Source organism: Sinocyclocheilus rhinocerous, unplaced genomic scaffold (assembly GCF_001515625.1).
Source record: "Sinocyclocheilus rhinocerous isolate Xijiao unplaced genomic scaffold, SAMN03320098_v1.1 scaffold602, whole genome shotgun sequence".
NCBI lineage: Eukaryota > Metazoa > Chordata > Actinopteri > Cypriniformes > Cyprinidae > Sinocyclocheilus > Sinocyclocheilus rhinocerous.
The window spans coordinates 29,888-49,119 of record NW_015638037.1 but is presented as its reverse complement, the minus strand read 5'-3'; the positions used below and the strand labels follow the sequence as shown (position 1 = coordinate 49,119).

General features: G+C 39.2%; 1 protein-coding gene across 1 annotated transcript in view; it reads right to left on the bottom strand.

Annotated features, from left to right (window-relative positions):
* LOC107749563 (excitatory amino acid transporter 2-like) overlaps positions 1 to 19,232 on the bottom strand; it is a 35,734-nt gene that overhangs the window by 5,872 nt on the left and 10,630 nt on the right. The window contains exons 2-3 of the mRNA XM_016564741.1: positions 3,194 to 3,333; positions 2,417 to 2,569 (exon numbers count right to left, since the gene is read on the bottom strand). Of these exons, the coding sequence (XP_016420227.1) occupies positions 2,417 to 2,569; positions 3,194 to 3,323 (283 nt within the window). The 5' untranslated portion in view covers positions 3,324 to 3,333. The remainder of the gene's footprint in view (positions 1 to 2,416; positions 2,570 to 3,193; positions 3,334 to 19,232) is intronic.

The following is a 19,232-nucleotide window of genomic DNA, read 5'->3' as shown; positions in this document are numbered from 1 at the left end:
TTTCCAGAAGTGCTCTGGCTTTTTTAGATGTTTTTTGGCAAAGTCTAATCTGTCGTGTTTGCAGCTTGTGGTGAAGCCTCTGTGTTTGCTCTGGTGAAGTCTTCTCTTGATTGTAGACTTTGACAGAGACTCGTCTGCCTCCTGGAGAGTGTTCTTCCTTGGGCTGATGTTGTGAAAGGGTTTTTCTTTACCATGGAGAGGATCCTCTGATCATCCAGCACTGTTGTCCTCCGTGGACGTCCAGCTCTTTTTATGTTTCTGAGCTCAGCAGTGCGTTCTTGTTTTCTCAGAATGTACCAAGCTGTTGATTTGGCCACTCCTGACGTTCCTGCTATCTCTCTGATGGATTACAATCGTCTGTTTCACTTGTATGGAGAAATCTTTGACTGTATGATGTGGTTCATAGCAACAGCTTCCAAATGCAGATGAAACACTTAGAATCAGCTCCAGACCTTTTACCTGTTTAATTGATGTAGAAATAACGAAAGAATAGCCCACATCTGTCCATGAAATGGCTTTTGAGTCAACTGTCCAATTACTTATGGTCCCTTGAAAAAGGGGGGAGGTACATATTAAAGAGCTGTAATTCCTCAACCTTTCCTACAATTTTGATGAGAATACCCTCAAATTAAAGCTCAGAGTGTACACTTTAAGACCATATTCATTATATGACTGTAACTTGAATATGTTTTGGTCAGCAACTAAAATAATACAAATTGTGCATAAAAATTGTGTCAAAATATATATGGGCCGTATATAAAGATATGACACACAAGAAAAAATAAATAAATAAATAAAAGTTCTTCCATATGTCTTTTGTGTGAACATCAAATAGTATTGTTTTAAATCACAGTCAGCATCACAGAGATATGTGTATTGTCTGCTGGATATCTATTTAATTCCCACCTTTTAATTGTATTCATTTGTTCTCCCAATTTTAATTTCCTAAATGGCTATCGGGCTTAGTAAAACATTTAGAGCTAGACTTGTAACCTGAAGGTTGCAGGTTTGAGTCTCGGTCCAGCAGGAATTGTCGGTGGGGGGAGTGAATAACAAGTGCTCTCTTCCACCCTCAATAACTCACGACTGAGGTGAGAGCTTTGAGGAAGTCACTGAACCCCCAACTGCTCCCTGGGCGCCGCAGCATTGGGTGTGTGTGTGTGTTCACGACTGTGTGTGTGCACTTGGATGGGTTAAATGTGGAGTATAAATTCCATGTATGGGTCATCATACTTGGCCACACTTCACTTTACTTCATTTATTATACAGATGTCAACTATATCCTGAATATGTCCACAATACATGTAATCATTGAAATACGTGTACACTTTAGGGACCAATTCTCACTATTAACTAGTTGCTTATTAGCATGCATATTACTAGCATATCGGCTGTTTATTAGTACTTATAAAGCACATATGAATGTCTTATTCTGCATGATCATATTTTAGATCCCTTAATCCGACCCGATACCTTAACTTAACAACATTACTAACTATTAGGCCTAATAGTCAGCAAATTTGGAGGTTAGTGATGAAGAAGTCGTAGTTCATAGTTAGTTAATAATAGTGAGAACTGGTACCCTAAATAAAGTGTGTCCTTCCGTTTATAAGCAGATACTTTTTTAAATTGTTAGTGCAGTTATTATCGAAGTCTAGACTACTCTAGACAACTACTGGCACTACTAACATCACTCAACTAACTTAAACAGGATGTTTTACTATGTAATACAGCATACATCCGTAATTGCATATTATATATAATATTCTAACCGTATGAAAATTTCCCCCCAAAACTTTTAATAGCATCCTACTTCAGACCTTTAACTTCCCCTCTATTTCTATCTCTACCTCTATTTATTTCTGCAGACTTCGGCTGCTTGAACTTGTGACAGTCTAATTCTGTGTTTTCATTTTGAAACAACGCTTCATAGGTGACATGATCAAACGAACACAAGTCCAATATAGGGCACAAGCAATGGCCTTTCTTGACACAAAATCTAATCACTGATCACTTCTCTAAGTGTTAAACTGAATGCACAGAAATTAAAGAACAGTTTTTGATAACCAAATTCAGAAAACCTTAAATACAGTAAAGAACTATAAAGCAGAAGCAACAGCAAACAGAATCTGTGAGAAGATAATCTTAAAAAGATGGAGCACAGTTCTTCTCACGTCACTCTACATCAGTAGATCTTGGCTTAATTAAATGAAAGGGATGAGCATGTTTTGAAAAGGCCTAAGGTTTAAGGATGACCTCTCTTTCTCTCTCACTGTTTGCCCCTCTGTTTGTTAGTATAATATAACACACCCAGGCAGGAATTATCAGCAGAATTAGTTGTTTGTGGTTTCACCAATGTATTTAACATTTTCAATCTAATTGTTGACAGCTTATTAAAAGATGAGGTTTGTGTTACCTGTGATTAAGCTGGAGATGATTAAGGGAAGGATGAGCATTTTTAGCATCCTCATTAGAATATCTCCAGGGAAGGCAATTACCATGACAATGTTGTCATCGATCGGAGAAGCCACACGCAGCAGCATCCCAGAAACAGCTCCCAAAATCACACCTATGATGGGGAAAAGAGTGTTCCTTCTGTTGGAAAATATTCCTGAGCATACTTTAAAGGTATAGATAAATATGTGGCCATATGCGATTCCAAACAAATAAATCATACCACCCAGTTAAGAGTCTGGGAATGCCGGTCCAGACAGTCATACGGGACGTTTTCAGATATTGTGTCGAGTGAAGTCACTCTTCTGCCACCACCTACTGTACCTAACAGTCTCTACAGAACTAACGCACCCCTGCTGAGGCACTGCACTTTCTGCCTTGATAATCCTAAAAAGAAGCTTGTTTTTTTATATCCTGAAACACACATAATCACACAAATGCCTCACACTTGCCCACTCAGGATCTCTTCACGGAAATACTATCTGCCATCCACACCTTCCAAAGACTCCACAGGAATATATTCACCTATTCAATTACTTCAACAATGCAATATAAAAGTAACTTCCTCTGTTTTCTCTCTGTATCCAGCAGTGCTTCAGAACTATACTAAAATGTACTGTCACCTGCTCTCTTCTGAGCCTTTACTGTCCAGATACCATCAGAACATGCTATGTGTGCTGTCTTCTTTTCTCTGTCTGCTGTTCCCTTTCCTCACTGTGGATTGTTGAAGAGCACTCACCCATCACAGTCAGCGTGAGCAGCAGGTTCTTGCACATCTTCTGACATATTGTTCCCAATTTGGAGCTTGGCCTCGCCTCGATGGGCTCCAGGTGGCTTTCGTGCACCCTAACCTCCACGTGCTTCGGCATGATTCCAGAACTGCAGAGAGAAACAGCCAGAAGAATAAATAAGTCAGTCGTTTCATGGCATGAACATGTGATCAGTGTGACAGTGTTTCAATGTTGTGTAGCTCTCAGCATGTGCTAGCAGCAGCCAATCGTTCCAGGCATCCGCAGGTTCCATGCATTTCTTAGATCCACAATAGAACGCATACTGTCATCGTTTTTGGGCACAAGAACATGTAAAAACTGCACTCTCTCTGATGAGGGGAACCTCCTCTGCAGCCCTTTCCAGAAGAGAATGGATTTCCCATCCTGGAAAACGGGTTTCCTGAACAGATATCGCTGTATGAGTTACCCCTTTGAATATCACCAGGGTTCACTTGAACGGAATGATGTAACCATGATTTACAGTTTAAATCACCCGGTCTGACACATTCTCTGACGACTGCCAAGCGGACAGACAGGGAAATCAATGCCTGCTAGGACATCCACACTGATGAAGGAGCGAACCGGGGCTTCAATCCTCACAAATCATCACAGATGATAAATCGCATACAAAGAGACTTTCTAAAAGCCATAGATGGCACACAAAAAACACTTTGTGTCATAGAACAACAGACTGAGAAAAACTGTGCACTGAAGACATAAAAAACTCAAACAGTGGCACCGTGTGTTCGCTCATAAGGAGAATACGACAAAGCTTCTTATGAGTGTTGATTTAGTGTTATCAGAAAAAGCAAGTCAAGCAATGTACAACATCAAAGGATACTTTTTAGTAACAAGATACAGGTAAGAAGACAACGTCAAAAGATAATCAACAACCAGCCCTAAATATGGCAGCTCCAATTTGTCTTATTTCAAATTGTAGGGCTTTTTTTTTAGTTTGTTAGCAGTAAAAAAGTAGGGCTCAAAAGGTCCTCAAATCAAAAATCAAGCGAGTTTTGTCCATGATCATGCAGAGTTTTTGTCAGATATCAGCGAGTTTCCAACGACCTTGTGAAAGGATTTTTCTTTACCATGGAGAGGAAATACATCTTGAAATAAATAAACAAACAAACTCATAATTGCACAGGTACCAAAAATGATACAGACATGACAAATGAACATGTAGACCTTGCAAATGCATTAGCACGGCTTCTTCTTTCAGACACGACACTCTGGTGTTCATGTTGGCTGATCATGTGCGATCTTATGTAATCACACATTTTTAATTGGATGTGTATTTAAAGGAGTTGGCAGCATGGGCACATGTGCTCGTCTTAATGAGACAATCCTGGTCTCCCTATGGGAAGATCTCCTCATCAGCGTCAAGGAACACAGATGGAGATCACAAAGTTTTGTTATTTCTGATGTCTAAGTGAAAATTTGTCATCCAAATATCACATCAACACCACTTTTACCAAGTTTAGTGTTCAAGGCCCTTTTCTATTACAGGGTCAATATATACATAATAAAACATCAAAACTGAAATGCTTATTTAACAGAATGTAAAGAATGTCTTAAATTTATTACACATATAAGCATGGCAAGTAATGATACTTCCATTAGACCTGTGTGGCTTTATTCTTCGAGACTAATTCTACACGCCAGTCCTCCGAGGAGCAGCAGGACGGCTGTCCATTAGGCACATAAGGACCATCCTCACTCTGATACACTCTTTTGCTTTGTGAAGCTGAGGAGAAAGAGCACACAACTTGCTTGAGCATATAACACTAGCGACGTTCATGTGTTAAGACAGTACAATAATTTTTTAACATGTTATTCTTCCCAGCTTTATCTTACATTTTCTTTCATGCATAGTAGCCCAGGTGAGTCGAAATCACTGCATGAATCTTTTTTTTTTCTTTATTTGTGCACAATAATAATGAAACAAGGCTTCTCCTGCCGCTGCTACGCACATGATACACAGCTTACACATGTGTCGTTTCAACCTGATGATCCCACCATCTCAGCTTGTGTCTCTCCCTGCTTTTGGACATCTGCAACTCAAGCTTGTGAAGACAAGCAAAGTCAGATCCACGTCACAGGCCTCCTGATCTCACTCCACTGGCTCCCAGTCAAAACCCTCTGTCTGTTCCTCTCTGGAGGAATGAGCTGCCAACCTCCACCCAAACGTCTGAGACCATCGCAGCGTTCTAGAAGCAGGTGTCCCTGCTGACAACACTTAAAGCAGGGGTGCCCAAACTCGGTCCTGGAGGGCCGGTGTCCTGAAGAGTTTAGCTCCAACCCCAATTAAACACACCTGAACCAGCGAATCAAGCTCTTACTAGGCAGACTAGAAACTTGAAGGCAGGTGTGTTGAGGCAAGTTGGAGCTAAACTCTGCAGGACACCGGCCCTCAAGGACCGAGTTTGGGCACCCCTGACTTAAAGGGATAGTTCACCCAAAAATGAAAGCCATCCTAGCTGTGTATAACTTTTTTCTTTCAGACGAATACAATCAGATCCTTTTTTGGTGAACGATCCCTTTAACAACTCAACAACTTTAAACCAGTGTACTTACACACATACACAAACTCCTTCTATTTATTCCCTGCATTTCTCTTCTGCTCTGGCCTGAGGAGTAAGCCTCAAACCACTTTTCAACAATGTAAAAAACAAAAACAGGCAGAGAAATATAATAATAATAATAATTTATGCATTTAGCAGACACTTTTATTCAAAGCGACTTACAGTGCATTCAGGCTATAAATTTTTTACCAGTATGTGTGTTCCTTGGGAATCGAACCCACAACTTTTTGCGCTGCTAACGCAATGCTCTACCACTGAGCCACAGGAACATCAAATATAGAAAAATATAAAAAACATCACAAATATAGAGTAATAATTTTATTTACAATATAGAATTATATAGCAGCACCAAAGTAGTCCAAATGACGCCGTGTTGCATTCAGAGTGCTCATTGACGGTTTCCAATAGTTATGTTTGAGGAACAGAATACAGCTGCAGTTGTTAATCGCTAAATCTTGATCCACTCTATGAAGGTGCACATATCTCATTCAGAAGCACACATCACCCAAAACACAGCATGTCCCAATCTGTCATGACTTGGCATTTAATACCACTGATGTAAAACCTTTGTCATAACACTTACACTTTTTTATTGTAATTATGTCAGATCAATTCCCAGAACCTCCCAGTCCCTCGACCAGCTTGTCATGTTCCCACAGTGTATCCTGGTGCCATCACATGCCCAAGTTAACAGTGGACACAAACTCAAGCATCCACAAGATCCATGTAAGAAGAAAACAGGACTCCACAGACCCTACACAAGGTCTTCCACTGCTCCACGGTCCAGTTCCTCCGTCCGGTCTGCACCTACACAGGCCCAGATGCTCATACGCCATTGATTCACGCATATTAGACATTTGATTGTGGATGAACTGCGTGAGTGCGATTTAGTGTCTCAAACTCTCATATACTAAATGAGTGCTTTGCTGCACACAAACATGTCAAAAGATATGGTCATTATTAAGAGTTGACACAACTGATTCATGTTTAGCACACAGAGATTGTTCAGCGCTTGCTTGCATCCGATGGCGATGCCTACATCACTACATTGCATATTCAGTTCTACCAATGCACTATTACTACTAATGCATTATCCTCACTGCATCAGTGCCAGGAATGTGAGCTGCTTCATGCATGGCAAAACATTGCAGGAGGTGATGCAGTCAGCCCAAGGTGTGAGCCACAAATTTTGATTTTTTAAAGAATTTTAAGAAACGAGTGTCCATTGTGAAGGATTTGTCTCGTGCTTTCTGACAGACGGTAAGCCAGGGGTCTGAAATCTACTGCCCTCTGACCGGCCCGCAATACGATCACATTCGCCAGACTGCTAAACTCAAGCCAGCTTTCACGCTACGACTGGTGCTCAGCCACAGATGGACATGCTCTGTGTTTTTAACTACATAATGTTTATGTTTCAGACGTAGTAGCAAATGACAATTATAGTTTGTCAAAATACACAGTTGTAACCATTGAGAGAATAGCCTTTCAACATAATTTGACGTGTTTTACTTTCTCTTTGACGATGTGTTTCACTTTAATTCTTCTCCCAGTTTTATCGGCCACTTACTTTCATGTCTTTTGAGAGAAGTGGAAGAATTGATGCATTGTGAATGAGAGAAGTCTCACTCCCTGACTGTGCTGCAACGTAAAGAAACATGTCTGCTCATTATAATTCGCAGAAGATATAATATGACCAATGTACATTTACTTAGATATATTTAGAATCAGAAATCTAGTTAACACTGTCATTGCAAGCACGCTATTTTAAAGCATGCTGCTAAGAAATGCAGGTGCAATAAAGATGTCAATATTAAAATTGTGTTCTGTCGATGAATTTAAATAGTAAAATCAATCCATGGAATAACAGCGGAATGATGTGTATCTGTTACCATATATAAATAGTGATTTGCGTATGTAAAACTCATCATGCAAATGAAATATTACAAATCTCTATGTATAATAATCTACCATCTATGAATAATGGCAATTATGCCAATCAGATCTGAATATGCTAAGGTATTGCACTTGAGGTTATGTGTTTTTTCGCCAGTTTTGCTGTCTTCAAAAATGGCCAGGAGGACGGTGTGTTCTGTAAACGGACGAGAACAGAAGGCGAGCTGGCAGAGTTTCAGGATGAGTACTGTGTGTGTGTGTGTGTGAGTGTGAGGGACTGACAGACAACAACTCAAACAATAATAAAGAGAGATAGTCTTTATCATCCACTGTGAAACTTTTGGGCTGTTGAAAAGTGTAGAGCCATTTATTTTCATTTGAAATTATTCTTAGAATTATTTTAGAGCATGGCAATAATGATATAAAACTGCCAAAGTTTACTCTGAAGGCATCGTTCAGGTCATTTGTTACGCATGGTGTGTGTGTGTTTGTGAGAGTCTGGTGCTCAGACATACAAGACTACAGTCAAATACATTATTACACGAATACTCGACAAAAGTTCACCACTGTGTAAAGACTTTTAAAGTTTTAATTGACCACTGGAATTATGGAACTTTTGTTTCCTGGTTCTTTAGCCCAAGCTTTCAGAAACAGACATTTCACTGACAGTAATTACTGCCGCATGCACAGTGTTAATGTGCATGCTTTCATGTAACTATGTGATACAAAATAAGAAATACTCCAAACTTACAGAGTGTGAGACAACAGGCAAATCTCCATATCATTTTAACAATGTGCAGTGGTGAACATCCCATCCACCCGCTGGACAAAAAGCAGCAGCAGGCTCAGATCTGCCATGTCTAGTCACTGTGAATGTGAGCTAAACTCTAGCGAATGCACCTTTAGGGCCGCCCTCACATGCATAAAACTACAAACAAACAACGTCACAGAAGTCACCAAAAATACACATGAAAGTAACATTCATTAACAAAAGTAGAGACTGTATATTGGATTTCTTTGTCAGAAGTGAACACCTTCACATCGTCTTGCTCACTGAAAGTTAGCACAAATATAGCTGCATCATTTTACTTAAAGGTAATATATTCAACTGGTTGATCATCTATACCATAAATGTGCCATCAAACTGTCTGACTGTCATATTCTATCCCAGCCTCTGAAGAGTGAGATTATTCTGACACAGGATACTGACCCTGTCTGACAGATCAGCGGTTCTAGCTTGCATCATGAAGATGAAGAAGAAATAGTATTTTCTTTTTATTTATTTATTTATTGTATGGATAAAGTGTAACTATAGTGAATTGTTGTATGTTGAGCTGCTCTCTTGATTGCTCAAGACAAATTTCTCCTAAGGGAGACATAAAGAATGAACTAAAGCAAACTAATAGGCAATTAGCATTTTTTTCTGGATACTTCAACTCAAAGCACTTCACACATAACAGGGGAAATTCCCTCAGCCATACTGTGTGTACAATCAAAAATTTTGATCAAACATTATGTGGCATTTTGGTTCGATCAAAGTGCACTCTATTCTTTTGTTCAGCTTAATTTAGTATGTGCATTAAGTCAAGGTTACACAAGGCCCTCCAGTCCTGAGGAATGAGCTGCAATCCTATTAAAACACACCAGCTTCTGCATTAAGTTCCCAAGCCAGACATCAGATGATCGCTAGTGGCTGCAGTCTTTAGCCTCCTTGTTAGTGCGTCCGCCTCCCATGCCGGAGACCCGGGTTCGAGACCCACTCGGAACAAGAATGAGGTGTGGCGGTGAGGACCCAGGAGAGAGGGGTTACATTGGTGCCGTGACCCGGATTGGAGTGAGGTTTAGGGGGGTGAGTGTAACGAACGCCAGCGAGTAGGTGCTGTGCAGGTAAACCTCACTCCCCTGATCTCAAGAGATGCGCTAGTGGCTGCAGTCTTTAGCCTCCTTGTTAGTGCGTCCGCCTCCCATGCCGGAGACCCGGGTTCGAGACCCACTCGGAACAAGAATGAGGTGTGGCGGTGAGGACCCGGGAGAGAGGGGTTACATTAACAATATCACTTCTTCCACTGTTAGGATTTCACTTATTCTGGAAAGATGACAGACTCCCTGGAGTTTAAATTCCTCACCAGGCATCGTTTGGAAGCCGACACAGGTGGAATGTAGAGTGTGTGAGTGTGTGTGTTTGTGTGTGTCTGATGTGACTCAATGCCATGCCAAAGGAGGCCAGTGAAGGGAATTCTCTCTCTCTCTCTCTCTCTCTCTCTCTTACTTGGCCAGAACCATGTGAAGTTTCCCGACTACCCATCTGAGGGCTTTTGTCCTACCCCAGAAAAGTGGCAGTACCCCCTCTCACTCCCCCGGGCAAAGACTTGGCTTTAATCTGGCATGGAGAGGATGCCAGCCCCATTCAGCCCGCTGATGTCATGCATATGCCCACCGTGGGAGAGCAGCGGATGGACCCGCAGGGGGCGAAGCGCCATTCTCCTCTCACTCAATCCGCTCTCTATTGGGATGAATCACTCTTTCAGGAATGGCAGCCCACTGTGAGGCACAATTGATGGCGATTATCCCAATTTTATGCTACCTTCCAGAGTGAGAAGATTCTCTCTCTGACTCTCTTTCTTCCTGTGTCTCTCTCTCTGACAGCTATTACAACCTTTTGGCCCTTCTTGAACCAAACACACACACACACACACACACACACAGAGCTCTCCTCAACAGCTTATAACATAATAAATGGATAAAACTGGAATGAAATATAGATGAAATTCACACATTAAAGAAAAATACAAATATCCATCACCGCAAAACATGTTTACATCAGCAATCTAATGATTTGTACAATACACATGAGTGTATTAAACAATCTCTTATGAAGATGTCTATGCAGTAAGCTGATCTAGTATATCATGCTCAGATTGCTACATTTACAGGAAACTTCACATAATGTTATTATTGTAGGTTCGTTCTGTTCCAGAATCTGCATGAAAAAAGTGTGATCTTACTGTGAATCTCTCTTTCACATGTTATTTCATGAAGAAAGGTACTGGCACATTTAAGATATTTTAACAAGTAATTACTTATGTGCAATTATCAAGATGTCTGAGAAGGCTGAGAGCTTAAAGCTCAAATCATTGACCATAGCTAACCATTTAGCTAATAATTTTTTTTATTAGGTCATTATTGTAAAAATTATCCACAGAATATTACCTTCTCTTCTGGAAATCTATAATATCATAATATAAATCTGAAATATCATAAATATTGTAGCTGAATTGATCATGCAAAATTAACCACAATCCGAATTTTCTTTTCATAATACACTGTGGTTAAGTTAGCAGAAAATAGCACAAACATAATTATCATAGTGTCCTGCGGTGACATAAGCTCATAGCGTGCGCACACACACACACACACACACTGGCCGGGGTCAAGACTCGGGGCAACAGTGAATGTCTAGACAGAGGTCAAATCCTTGCTGGAGGACACACACAAGGACATACACGTACATTCCCATCAGGTCAAAACTAATAGCAAGGACAATAAAGCATTTACATTTTAAGGACTGAATCACACTAACAATGCAATTCAATACCAATTCTGTCTTAAAACATACAAATTCAAAGCATATTGACTAATAAAGTAGGAAACAGGAGGAAAGTAAGCATGACTGAGCAAGTATCAATCACAAGAATATTCCTGATTATAACACGGCTCTCTCTCTATTCTGATTGGTCTGTGTTTATATTTCAACTTAGTTTACTTATGTAGCAAGCAGCCGTGTAATAAATAGGATAATGCAATAACAATAAATGTTGTTATTGCAGAATAAATCATTGCAGTTACTTTTTGCCTTACTCGTCATTGGTAAGGTTGCATATACTAATACATATTCTAATACAGCAGAACTGATAACACTTCAGAATACATAAGTAATTTTAAGTATTTCAATTTGAATTACTACTGCATGCAAATTAAATTGTAAAAAATAAATAAATAAAATAAGAAAAATAGTATAGTACTGCTCTGCACATTTTCTCTTGTCTTTCTTATCTGACACACTCAGTTCAGTTCATGAATCTGTCTCAAGTCAAGTCACCTTTCTTTATTTAGCACTTTATACAATGCAGATTGTGTCAAAGCAGCTTTACAGTATTAAACACGAAAATAGTGTGTCAAAAATGCAAACAAAGTTCAATTCTGCTGTACGGCAGCTTATAAAAGAGGACAATAGTAAACAGTCAATATTTCAGTTAAAGTCAGTTCATTTACATTGATATTTACATTTAATCATTTAGCAGATGCATTTTTCAAAAGCGTCTTACAAATAAGGACAACAGAAGCAATCAAAACCAACAAAAGAGCAACAATATGTAATATGTAACAATATACAGTATATCTCTATAATAGAGAAGAAACAGAATAGATAGAGCTAGTGTTAGAGGGTCATGTTTTTTAAATATTACTGTAACTATAATACGCCGTTCACTTGCAGAACGCAAGCTTCTAGAGGCACATTAGTCTGAAGTAGTGAATTTAGGTAAAGAGATGCAGAGTCAGTGGTGGTTATCAATGCACTGAATTTTATGCGAGCATCTATTGGTAGCCAGTGCAAATTGATGAACAGGGGTGTGACATGCACTCTTTTCGGCTCGTTTGGTTTAGTTCATCATTGATCCAGTGATGTCATCATCCAGCTCAGTTCAGTTCTCTTCAAATACCATCTGTGCAATCAAGCCGACAATACTGCCAGAAATGAAGGGTCCCCAACTAAGCAAGCCTGTCAGGGTCAGTCTGGGGACAGTTCTCCTCTGGCCAGAAGAAACCAGCAGTTTAATTCCAGACTGCAACACAGGTCAGACTGTGGAACATCACTCAGAACATCCATCCAGTTCCTTCCAATTCCTAATGAGCTGATGATCTGAATCAGGAGCGTTAAATAAGGACGACACACAGAATGTGCAGAGCAGAGTCGAGAACCGCTGGAACAGCATGTATAGCCTCGCCGTTCCTTAACTTCTGAGAAATGCTCCAAGTCACCTACCAATGTATACTGTTCTCCACATACAATAAATAAATAACCGATTTATTGTCATTTCTGTACTGCTATTCAGAAGCAGCCATCTGCATCATATTGCAGGTTTTGTGGGAGCTGTGAGGTAAAATATAAACACATGAGCGACCCATATGTGCGCTCGATCAGTGTGCATGGGCGTACTCTCATTGTGCAGGGAAGCTCATTCTGGCTGTAATGAGCCAGTGATTAGGGAATTCTGGGTTGTGCACAGGTTTCCGATGTGAGCTGTAATGATGTGTTCATAGATCATTCTGGTTGAAGGGTCACCAGGCTCCCATTCATCTATAGTGAGCTCACAGAGAGGCACTGCAGGGGCCAAGGGCCATTCCAGTCCTCCCTCTCTTTCTCTTATTCACATGCTTTGTCTTTCTCTTTCTCACTTATTTTCTTTGACTCTATGCTTTATTTATGTCTTCATTTTCTTCTCTTGTAACTCTTGTACACTTGTTTGTGTGTTTTGTCAGATTCCACAAAGCTTTTCTACAGGAATATTCCAGGATATTTTCAATATAATGTTTATGAGGTGACTTGTGCTATACTCTGGAGTGCTAGCAAAGACAATTCCCTCATTTGTGTGAATTTAGAAACATCTGTACAGTAAATATTCTTTTAAGGGAAGTCTAGCGCACACAACGAATAACTGTTTCAAATATGCAACTACAGTATGACAGTAACACACAGGTTAGCATGCAAATGCTTTGATAGTATCAATTACCAACCCTGTCTGGGTAATTTTGTCCAATCTTATTACACCAGTATTGCATTACCAGACAAGATGCATTCATCACCAGATGAATGCATGCAGTGTTTTAATATGAATACGAGATTCAAATACTTGTGAAATGAGACTTTAGCCATTGATAAGGTAAATTAAGCTAACTGAAATAGCACAAGCCTGTAAAAACATCTTCAGGACCCAGAAATGCCTCAGACTCCTGAAGGTTCAAACCTCTGTATTTCTTGCTTAGACTCAATTTGTAAGAGCATTCACTGTAAAGATGTTTCCTGAAATCTGTAATCATTCTGTGACGTTATACTCTCAGCTCAAAAAAACGTCCTTAATCAATGGCCACACTGACATGTCCCCTCATAATGTGATTGAGGCAGTACTGTAGCTCATGTGTGTTTAATTACATTCATAATCAGAGCCACCATAATCAGGATATGATATGTGGAATACTGCAATTTTAATTCTGGTACAGTTACAATTTAATCACATTTCTTCTACTCTGGCTAAAGTGTGGGTCTAGAAGATGACAGGATCTTTGCATCACATACACATGAGTAAAGATCATGTACAATCAGTCAGTCATTATCATAAAATAACACACACACACACACACACACACACAGAGCTCTCCTCAACAGCTTATAACATAATAAATGGATAAAACTGGAATGAAATATAGATGAAATTCACACATTAAAGAAAAATACAAATATCCATCACCGCAAAACATGTTTACATCAGCAATCTAATGATTTGTACAATACACATGAGTGTATTAAACAATCTCTTATGAAGATGTCTATGCAGTAAGCTGATCTAGTATATCATGCTCAGATTGCTACATTTACAGGAAACTTCACATAATGTTATTATTGTAGGTTCGTTCTGTTCCAGAATCTGCATGAAAAAAGTGTGATCTTACTGTGAATCTCTCTTTCACATGTTATTTCATGAAGAAAGGTACTGGCACATTTAAGATATTTTAACAAGTAATTACTTATGTGCAATTATCAAGATGTCTGAGAAGGCTGAGAGCTTAAAGCTCAAATCATTGACCATAGCTAACCATTTAGCTAATAATTTTTTTTATTAGGTCATTATTGTAAAAATTATCCACAGAATATTACCTTCTCTTCTGGAAATCTATAATATCATAATATAAATCTGAAATATCATAAATATTGTAGCTGAATTGATCATGCAAAATTAACCACAATCCGAATTTTCTTTTCATAATACACTGTGGTTAAGTTAGCAGAAAATAGCACAAACATAATTATCATAGTGTCCTGCGGTGACATAAGCTCATAGCGTGCGCACACACACACACACACACACTGGCCGGGGTCAAGACTCGGGGCAACAGTGAATGTCTAGACAGAGGTCAAATCCTTGCTGGAGGACACACACAAGGACATACACGTACATTCCCATCAGGTCAAAACTAATAGCAAGGACAATAAAGCATTTACATTTTAAGGACTGAATCACACTAACAATGCAATTCAATACCAATTCTGTCTTAAAACATACAAATTCAAAGCATATTGACTAATAAAGTAGGAAACAGGAGGAAAGTAAGCATGACTGAGCAAGTATCAATCACAAGAATATTCCTGATTATAACACGGCTCTCTCTCTATTCTGATTGGTCTGTGTTTATATTTCAACTTAGTTTACTTATGTAGCAAGCAGCCGTGTAATAAATAGGATAATGCAATAACAATAAATGTTGTTATTGCAGAATAAATCATTGCAGTTACTTTTTGCCTTACTCGTCATTGGTAAGGTTGCATATACTAATACATATTCTAATACAGCAGAACTGATAACACTTCAGAATACATAAGTAATTTTAAGTATTTCAATTTGAATTACTACTGCATGCAAATTAAATTGTAAAAAATAAATAAATAAAATAAGAAAAATAGTATAGTACTGCTCTGCACATTTTCTCTTGTCTTTCTTATCTGACACACTCAGTTCAGTTCATGAATCTGTCTCAAGTCAAGTCACCTTTCTTTATTTAGCACTTTATACAATGCAGATTGTGTCAAAGCAGCTTTACAGTATTAAACACGAAAATAGTGTGTCAAAAATGCAAACAAAGTTCAATTCTGCTGTACGGCAGCTTATAAAAGAGGACAATAGTAAACAGTCAATATTTCAGTTAAAGTCAGTTCATTTACATTGATATTTACATTTAATCATTTAGCAGATGCATTTTTCAAAAGCGTCTTACAAATAAGGACAACAGAAGCAATCAAAACCAACAAAAGAGCAACAATATGTAATATGTAACAATATACAGTATATCTCTATAATAGAGAAGAAACAGAATAGATAGAGCTAGTGTTAGAGGGTCATGTTTTTTAAATATTACTGTAACTATAATACGCCGTTCACTTGCAGAACGCAAGCTTCTAGAGGCACATTAGTCTGAAGTAGTGAATTTAGGTAAAGAGATGCAGAGTCAGTGGTGGTTATCAATGCACTGAATTTTATGCGAGCATCTATTGGTAGCCAGTGCAAATTGATGAACAGGGGTGTGACATGCACTCTTTTCGGCTCGTTTGGTTTAGTTCATCATTGATCCAGTGATGTCATCATCCAGCTCAGTTCAGTTCTCTTCAAATACCATCTGTGCAATCAAGCCGACAATACTGCCAGAAATGAAGGGTCCCCAACTAAGCAAGCCTGTCAGGGTCAGTCTGGGGACAGTTCTCCTCTGGCCAGAAGAAACCAGCAGTTTAATTCCAGACTGCAACACAGGTCAGACTGTGGAACATCACTCAGAACATCCATCCAGTTCCTTCCAATTCCTAATGAGCTGATGATCTGAATCAGGAGCGTTAAATAAGGACGACACACAGAATGTGCAGAGCAGAGTCGAGAACCGCTGGAACAGCATGTATAGCCTCGCCGTTCCTTAACTTCTGAGAAATGCTCCAAGTCACCTACCAATGTATACTGTTCTCCACATACAATAAATAAATAACCGATTTATTGTCATTTCTGTACTGCTATTCAGAAGCAGCCATCTGCATCATATTGCAGGTTTTGTGGGAGCTGTGAGGTAAAATATAAACACATGAGCGACCCATATGTGCGCTCGATCAGTGTGCATGGGCGTACTCTCATTGTGCAGGGAAGCTCATTCTGGCTGTAATGAGCCAGTGATTAGGGAATTCTGGGTTGTGCACAGGTTTCCGATGTGAGCTGTAATGATGTGTTCATAGATCATTCTGGTTGAAGGGTCACCAGGCTCCCATTCATCTATAGTGAGCTCACAGAGAGGCACTGCAGGGGCCAAGGGCCATTCCAGTCCTCCCTCTCTTTCTCTTATTCACATGCTTTGTCTTTCTCTTTCTCACTTATTTTCTTTGACTCTATGCTTTATTTATGTCTTCATTTTCTTCTCTTGTAACTCTTGTACACTTGTTTGTGTGTTTTGTCAGATTCCACAAAGCTTTTCTACAGGAATATTCCAGGATATTTTCAATATAATGTTTATGAGGTGACTTGTGCTATACTCTGGAGTGCTAGCAAAGACAATTCCCTCATTTGTGTGAATTTAGAAACATCTGTACAGTAAATATTCTTTTAAGGGAAGTCTAGCGCACACAACGAATAACTGTTTCAAATATGCAACTACAGTATGACAGTAACACACAGGTTAGCATGCAAATGCTTTGATAGTATCAATTACCAACCCTGTCTGGGTAATTTTGTCCAATCTTATTACACCAGTATTGCATTACCAGACAAGATGCATTCATCACCAGATGAATGCATGCAGTGTTTTAATATGAATACGAGATTCAAATACTTGTGAAATGAGACTTTAGCCATTGATAAGGTAAATTAAGCTAACTGAAATAGCACAAGCCTGTAAAAACATCTTCAGGACCCAGAAATGCCTCAGACTCCTGAAGGTTCAAACCTCTGTATTTCTTGCTTAGACTCAATTTGTAAGAGCATTCACTGTAAAGATGTTTCCTGAAATCTGTAATCATTCTGTGACGTTATACTCTCAGCTCAAAAAAACGTCCTTAATCAATGGCCACACTGACATGTCCCCTCATAATGTGATTGAGGCAGTACTGTAGCTCATGTGTGTTTAATTACATTCATAATCAGAGCCACCATAATCAGGATATGATATGTGGAATACTGCAATTTTAATTCTGGTACAGTTACAATTTAATCACATTTCTTCTACTCTGGCTAAAGTGTGGGTCTAGAAGATGACAGGATCTTTGCATCACATACACATGAGTAAAGATCATGTACAATCAGTCAGTCATTATCATAAAATACAGGGTCATAAGGTCTTGCATCACCTTGAAGGAGTTTATTTTGAGATCATATCCAATTGACTGCACATTATGCATTACATGCCTATACTCACCAAATAAATAAATACATGAACATGAAATACATTTTCAAAATCAGCTATATATCAAAGCTTCCACTAAGACAAACATGCTTCTAAAAGGAATGCTAGGGTTAGGAGATGAAAGTCATGGTGCATAGCGACTTTGTAGACTGAATTACTGTAGGATATGTATCGTTGTTGTATCACACCGCAGAGTATCTTCCCACACCATACAGAGCCTTTCCCAACACCTGCCTATGGGATAACTGGGTCAAGCTGGCCTGCTTCTTTCCCATTACGGTTTTATCACTTAATCACTCATAGTATTAAATGAGAACTGCATGTAAACAACTGCATGCCACATAGACAATAAACATCATAACTGGATGCAGTCCATGATTCTTAGCAATACTGTCATTATGGGTGTGCATGTAAAGGTAGCCAGTGAGCTAGCGCTGAGCTCAGCAAGCATGAAGCCCTGGGCATCTGTTATCTGACTGTAGTGAAGAGCAGCATTTGATCATCTCAGCCTGAACCTCAGAGGAGCTCATTAAACCAAGCACCATCCCCCACACTTCCACACGGAGAACCAGAGAAGACAAAGCGCACAGACAGCAGAAACAGTGAATATTGACAAACCTTCACTTCTGCTCGTAACACACACTTGCCCTCACACGTAACACAGCATCACAATCACCAGCATTCAACAAAGAGATTGTGAAAGAAATAATAGGACAGAAGATAGATGGTCCTTCACCAAACTTTAGCTAATTTCTCACAGCCTTTGCCCTCCACAGCCTAATTAAAAACACTTTGCTTTCAAGCAGAGTCAGCTCGCTTGGCAGTCATTTCCAGTCATGCAAGTACACTTCCTGTAAACCGAATGGGGAAACACTGAAATCCCAAAAACTACTTGCCAAGCTCGCATTTCAATAGCATATTTCAACAGCAGGTAATTCTATATGAATAGTACCATAAACATACTGTAAAATCCATCCATTTTCCAAACCAGAGCTGCTGGAACCTGTCCCATTTTCTTGGGGCCAGAGGCACAAACATAACCTTTAGTTGATAACCTGTACCCATTTGGCCCTATTATCAAACAAACCTAAAACTCAAATGATTTGTTCTGAGATTCTGATTGAATGCTGTGGTTGCTTACATGCATTTCTCAGAATACTTTTTCCAAAATCTTCATCTGGTTGCCCCCATACCCCCCCCCACACACACACAAAAAAAGTAAATCTCTTTATCAAAAAGCACTAAAACCACTAAAACATTTCATGTTCATTAAATTAATTATTCAATTCATGATTGTATCTCAATTAAAAAAAAAAAAAAGCAAATA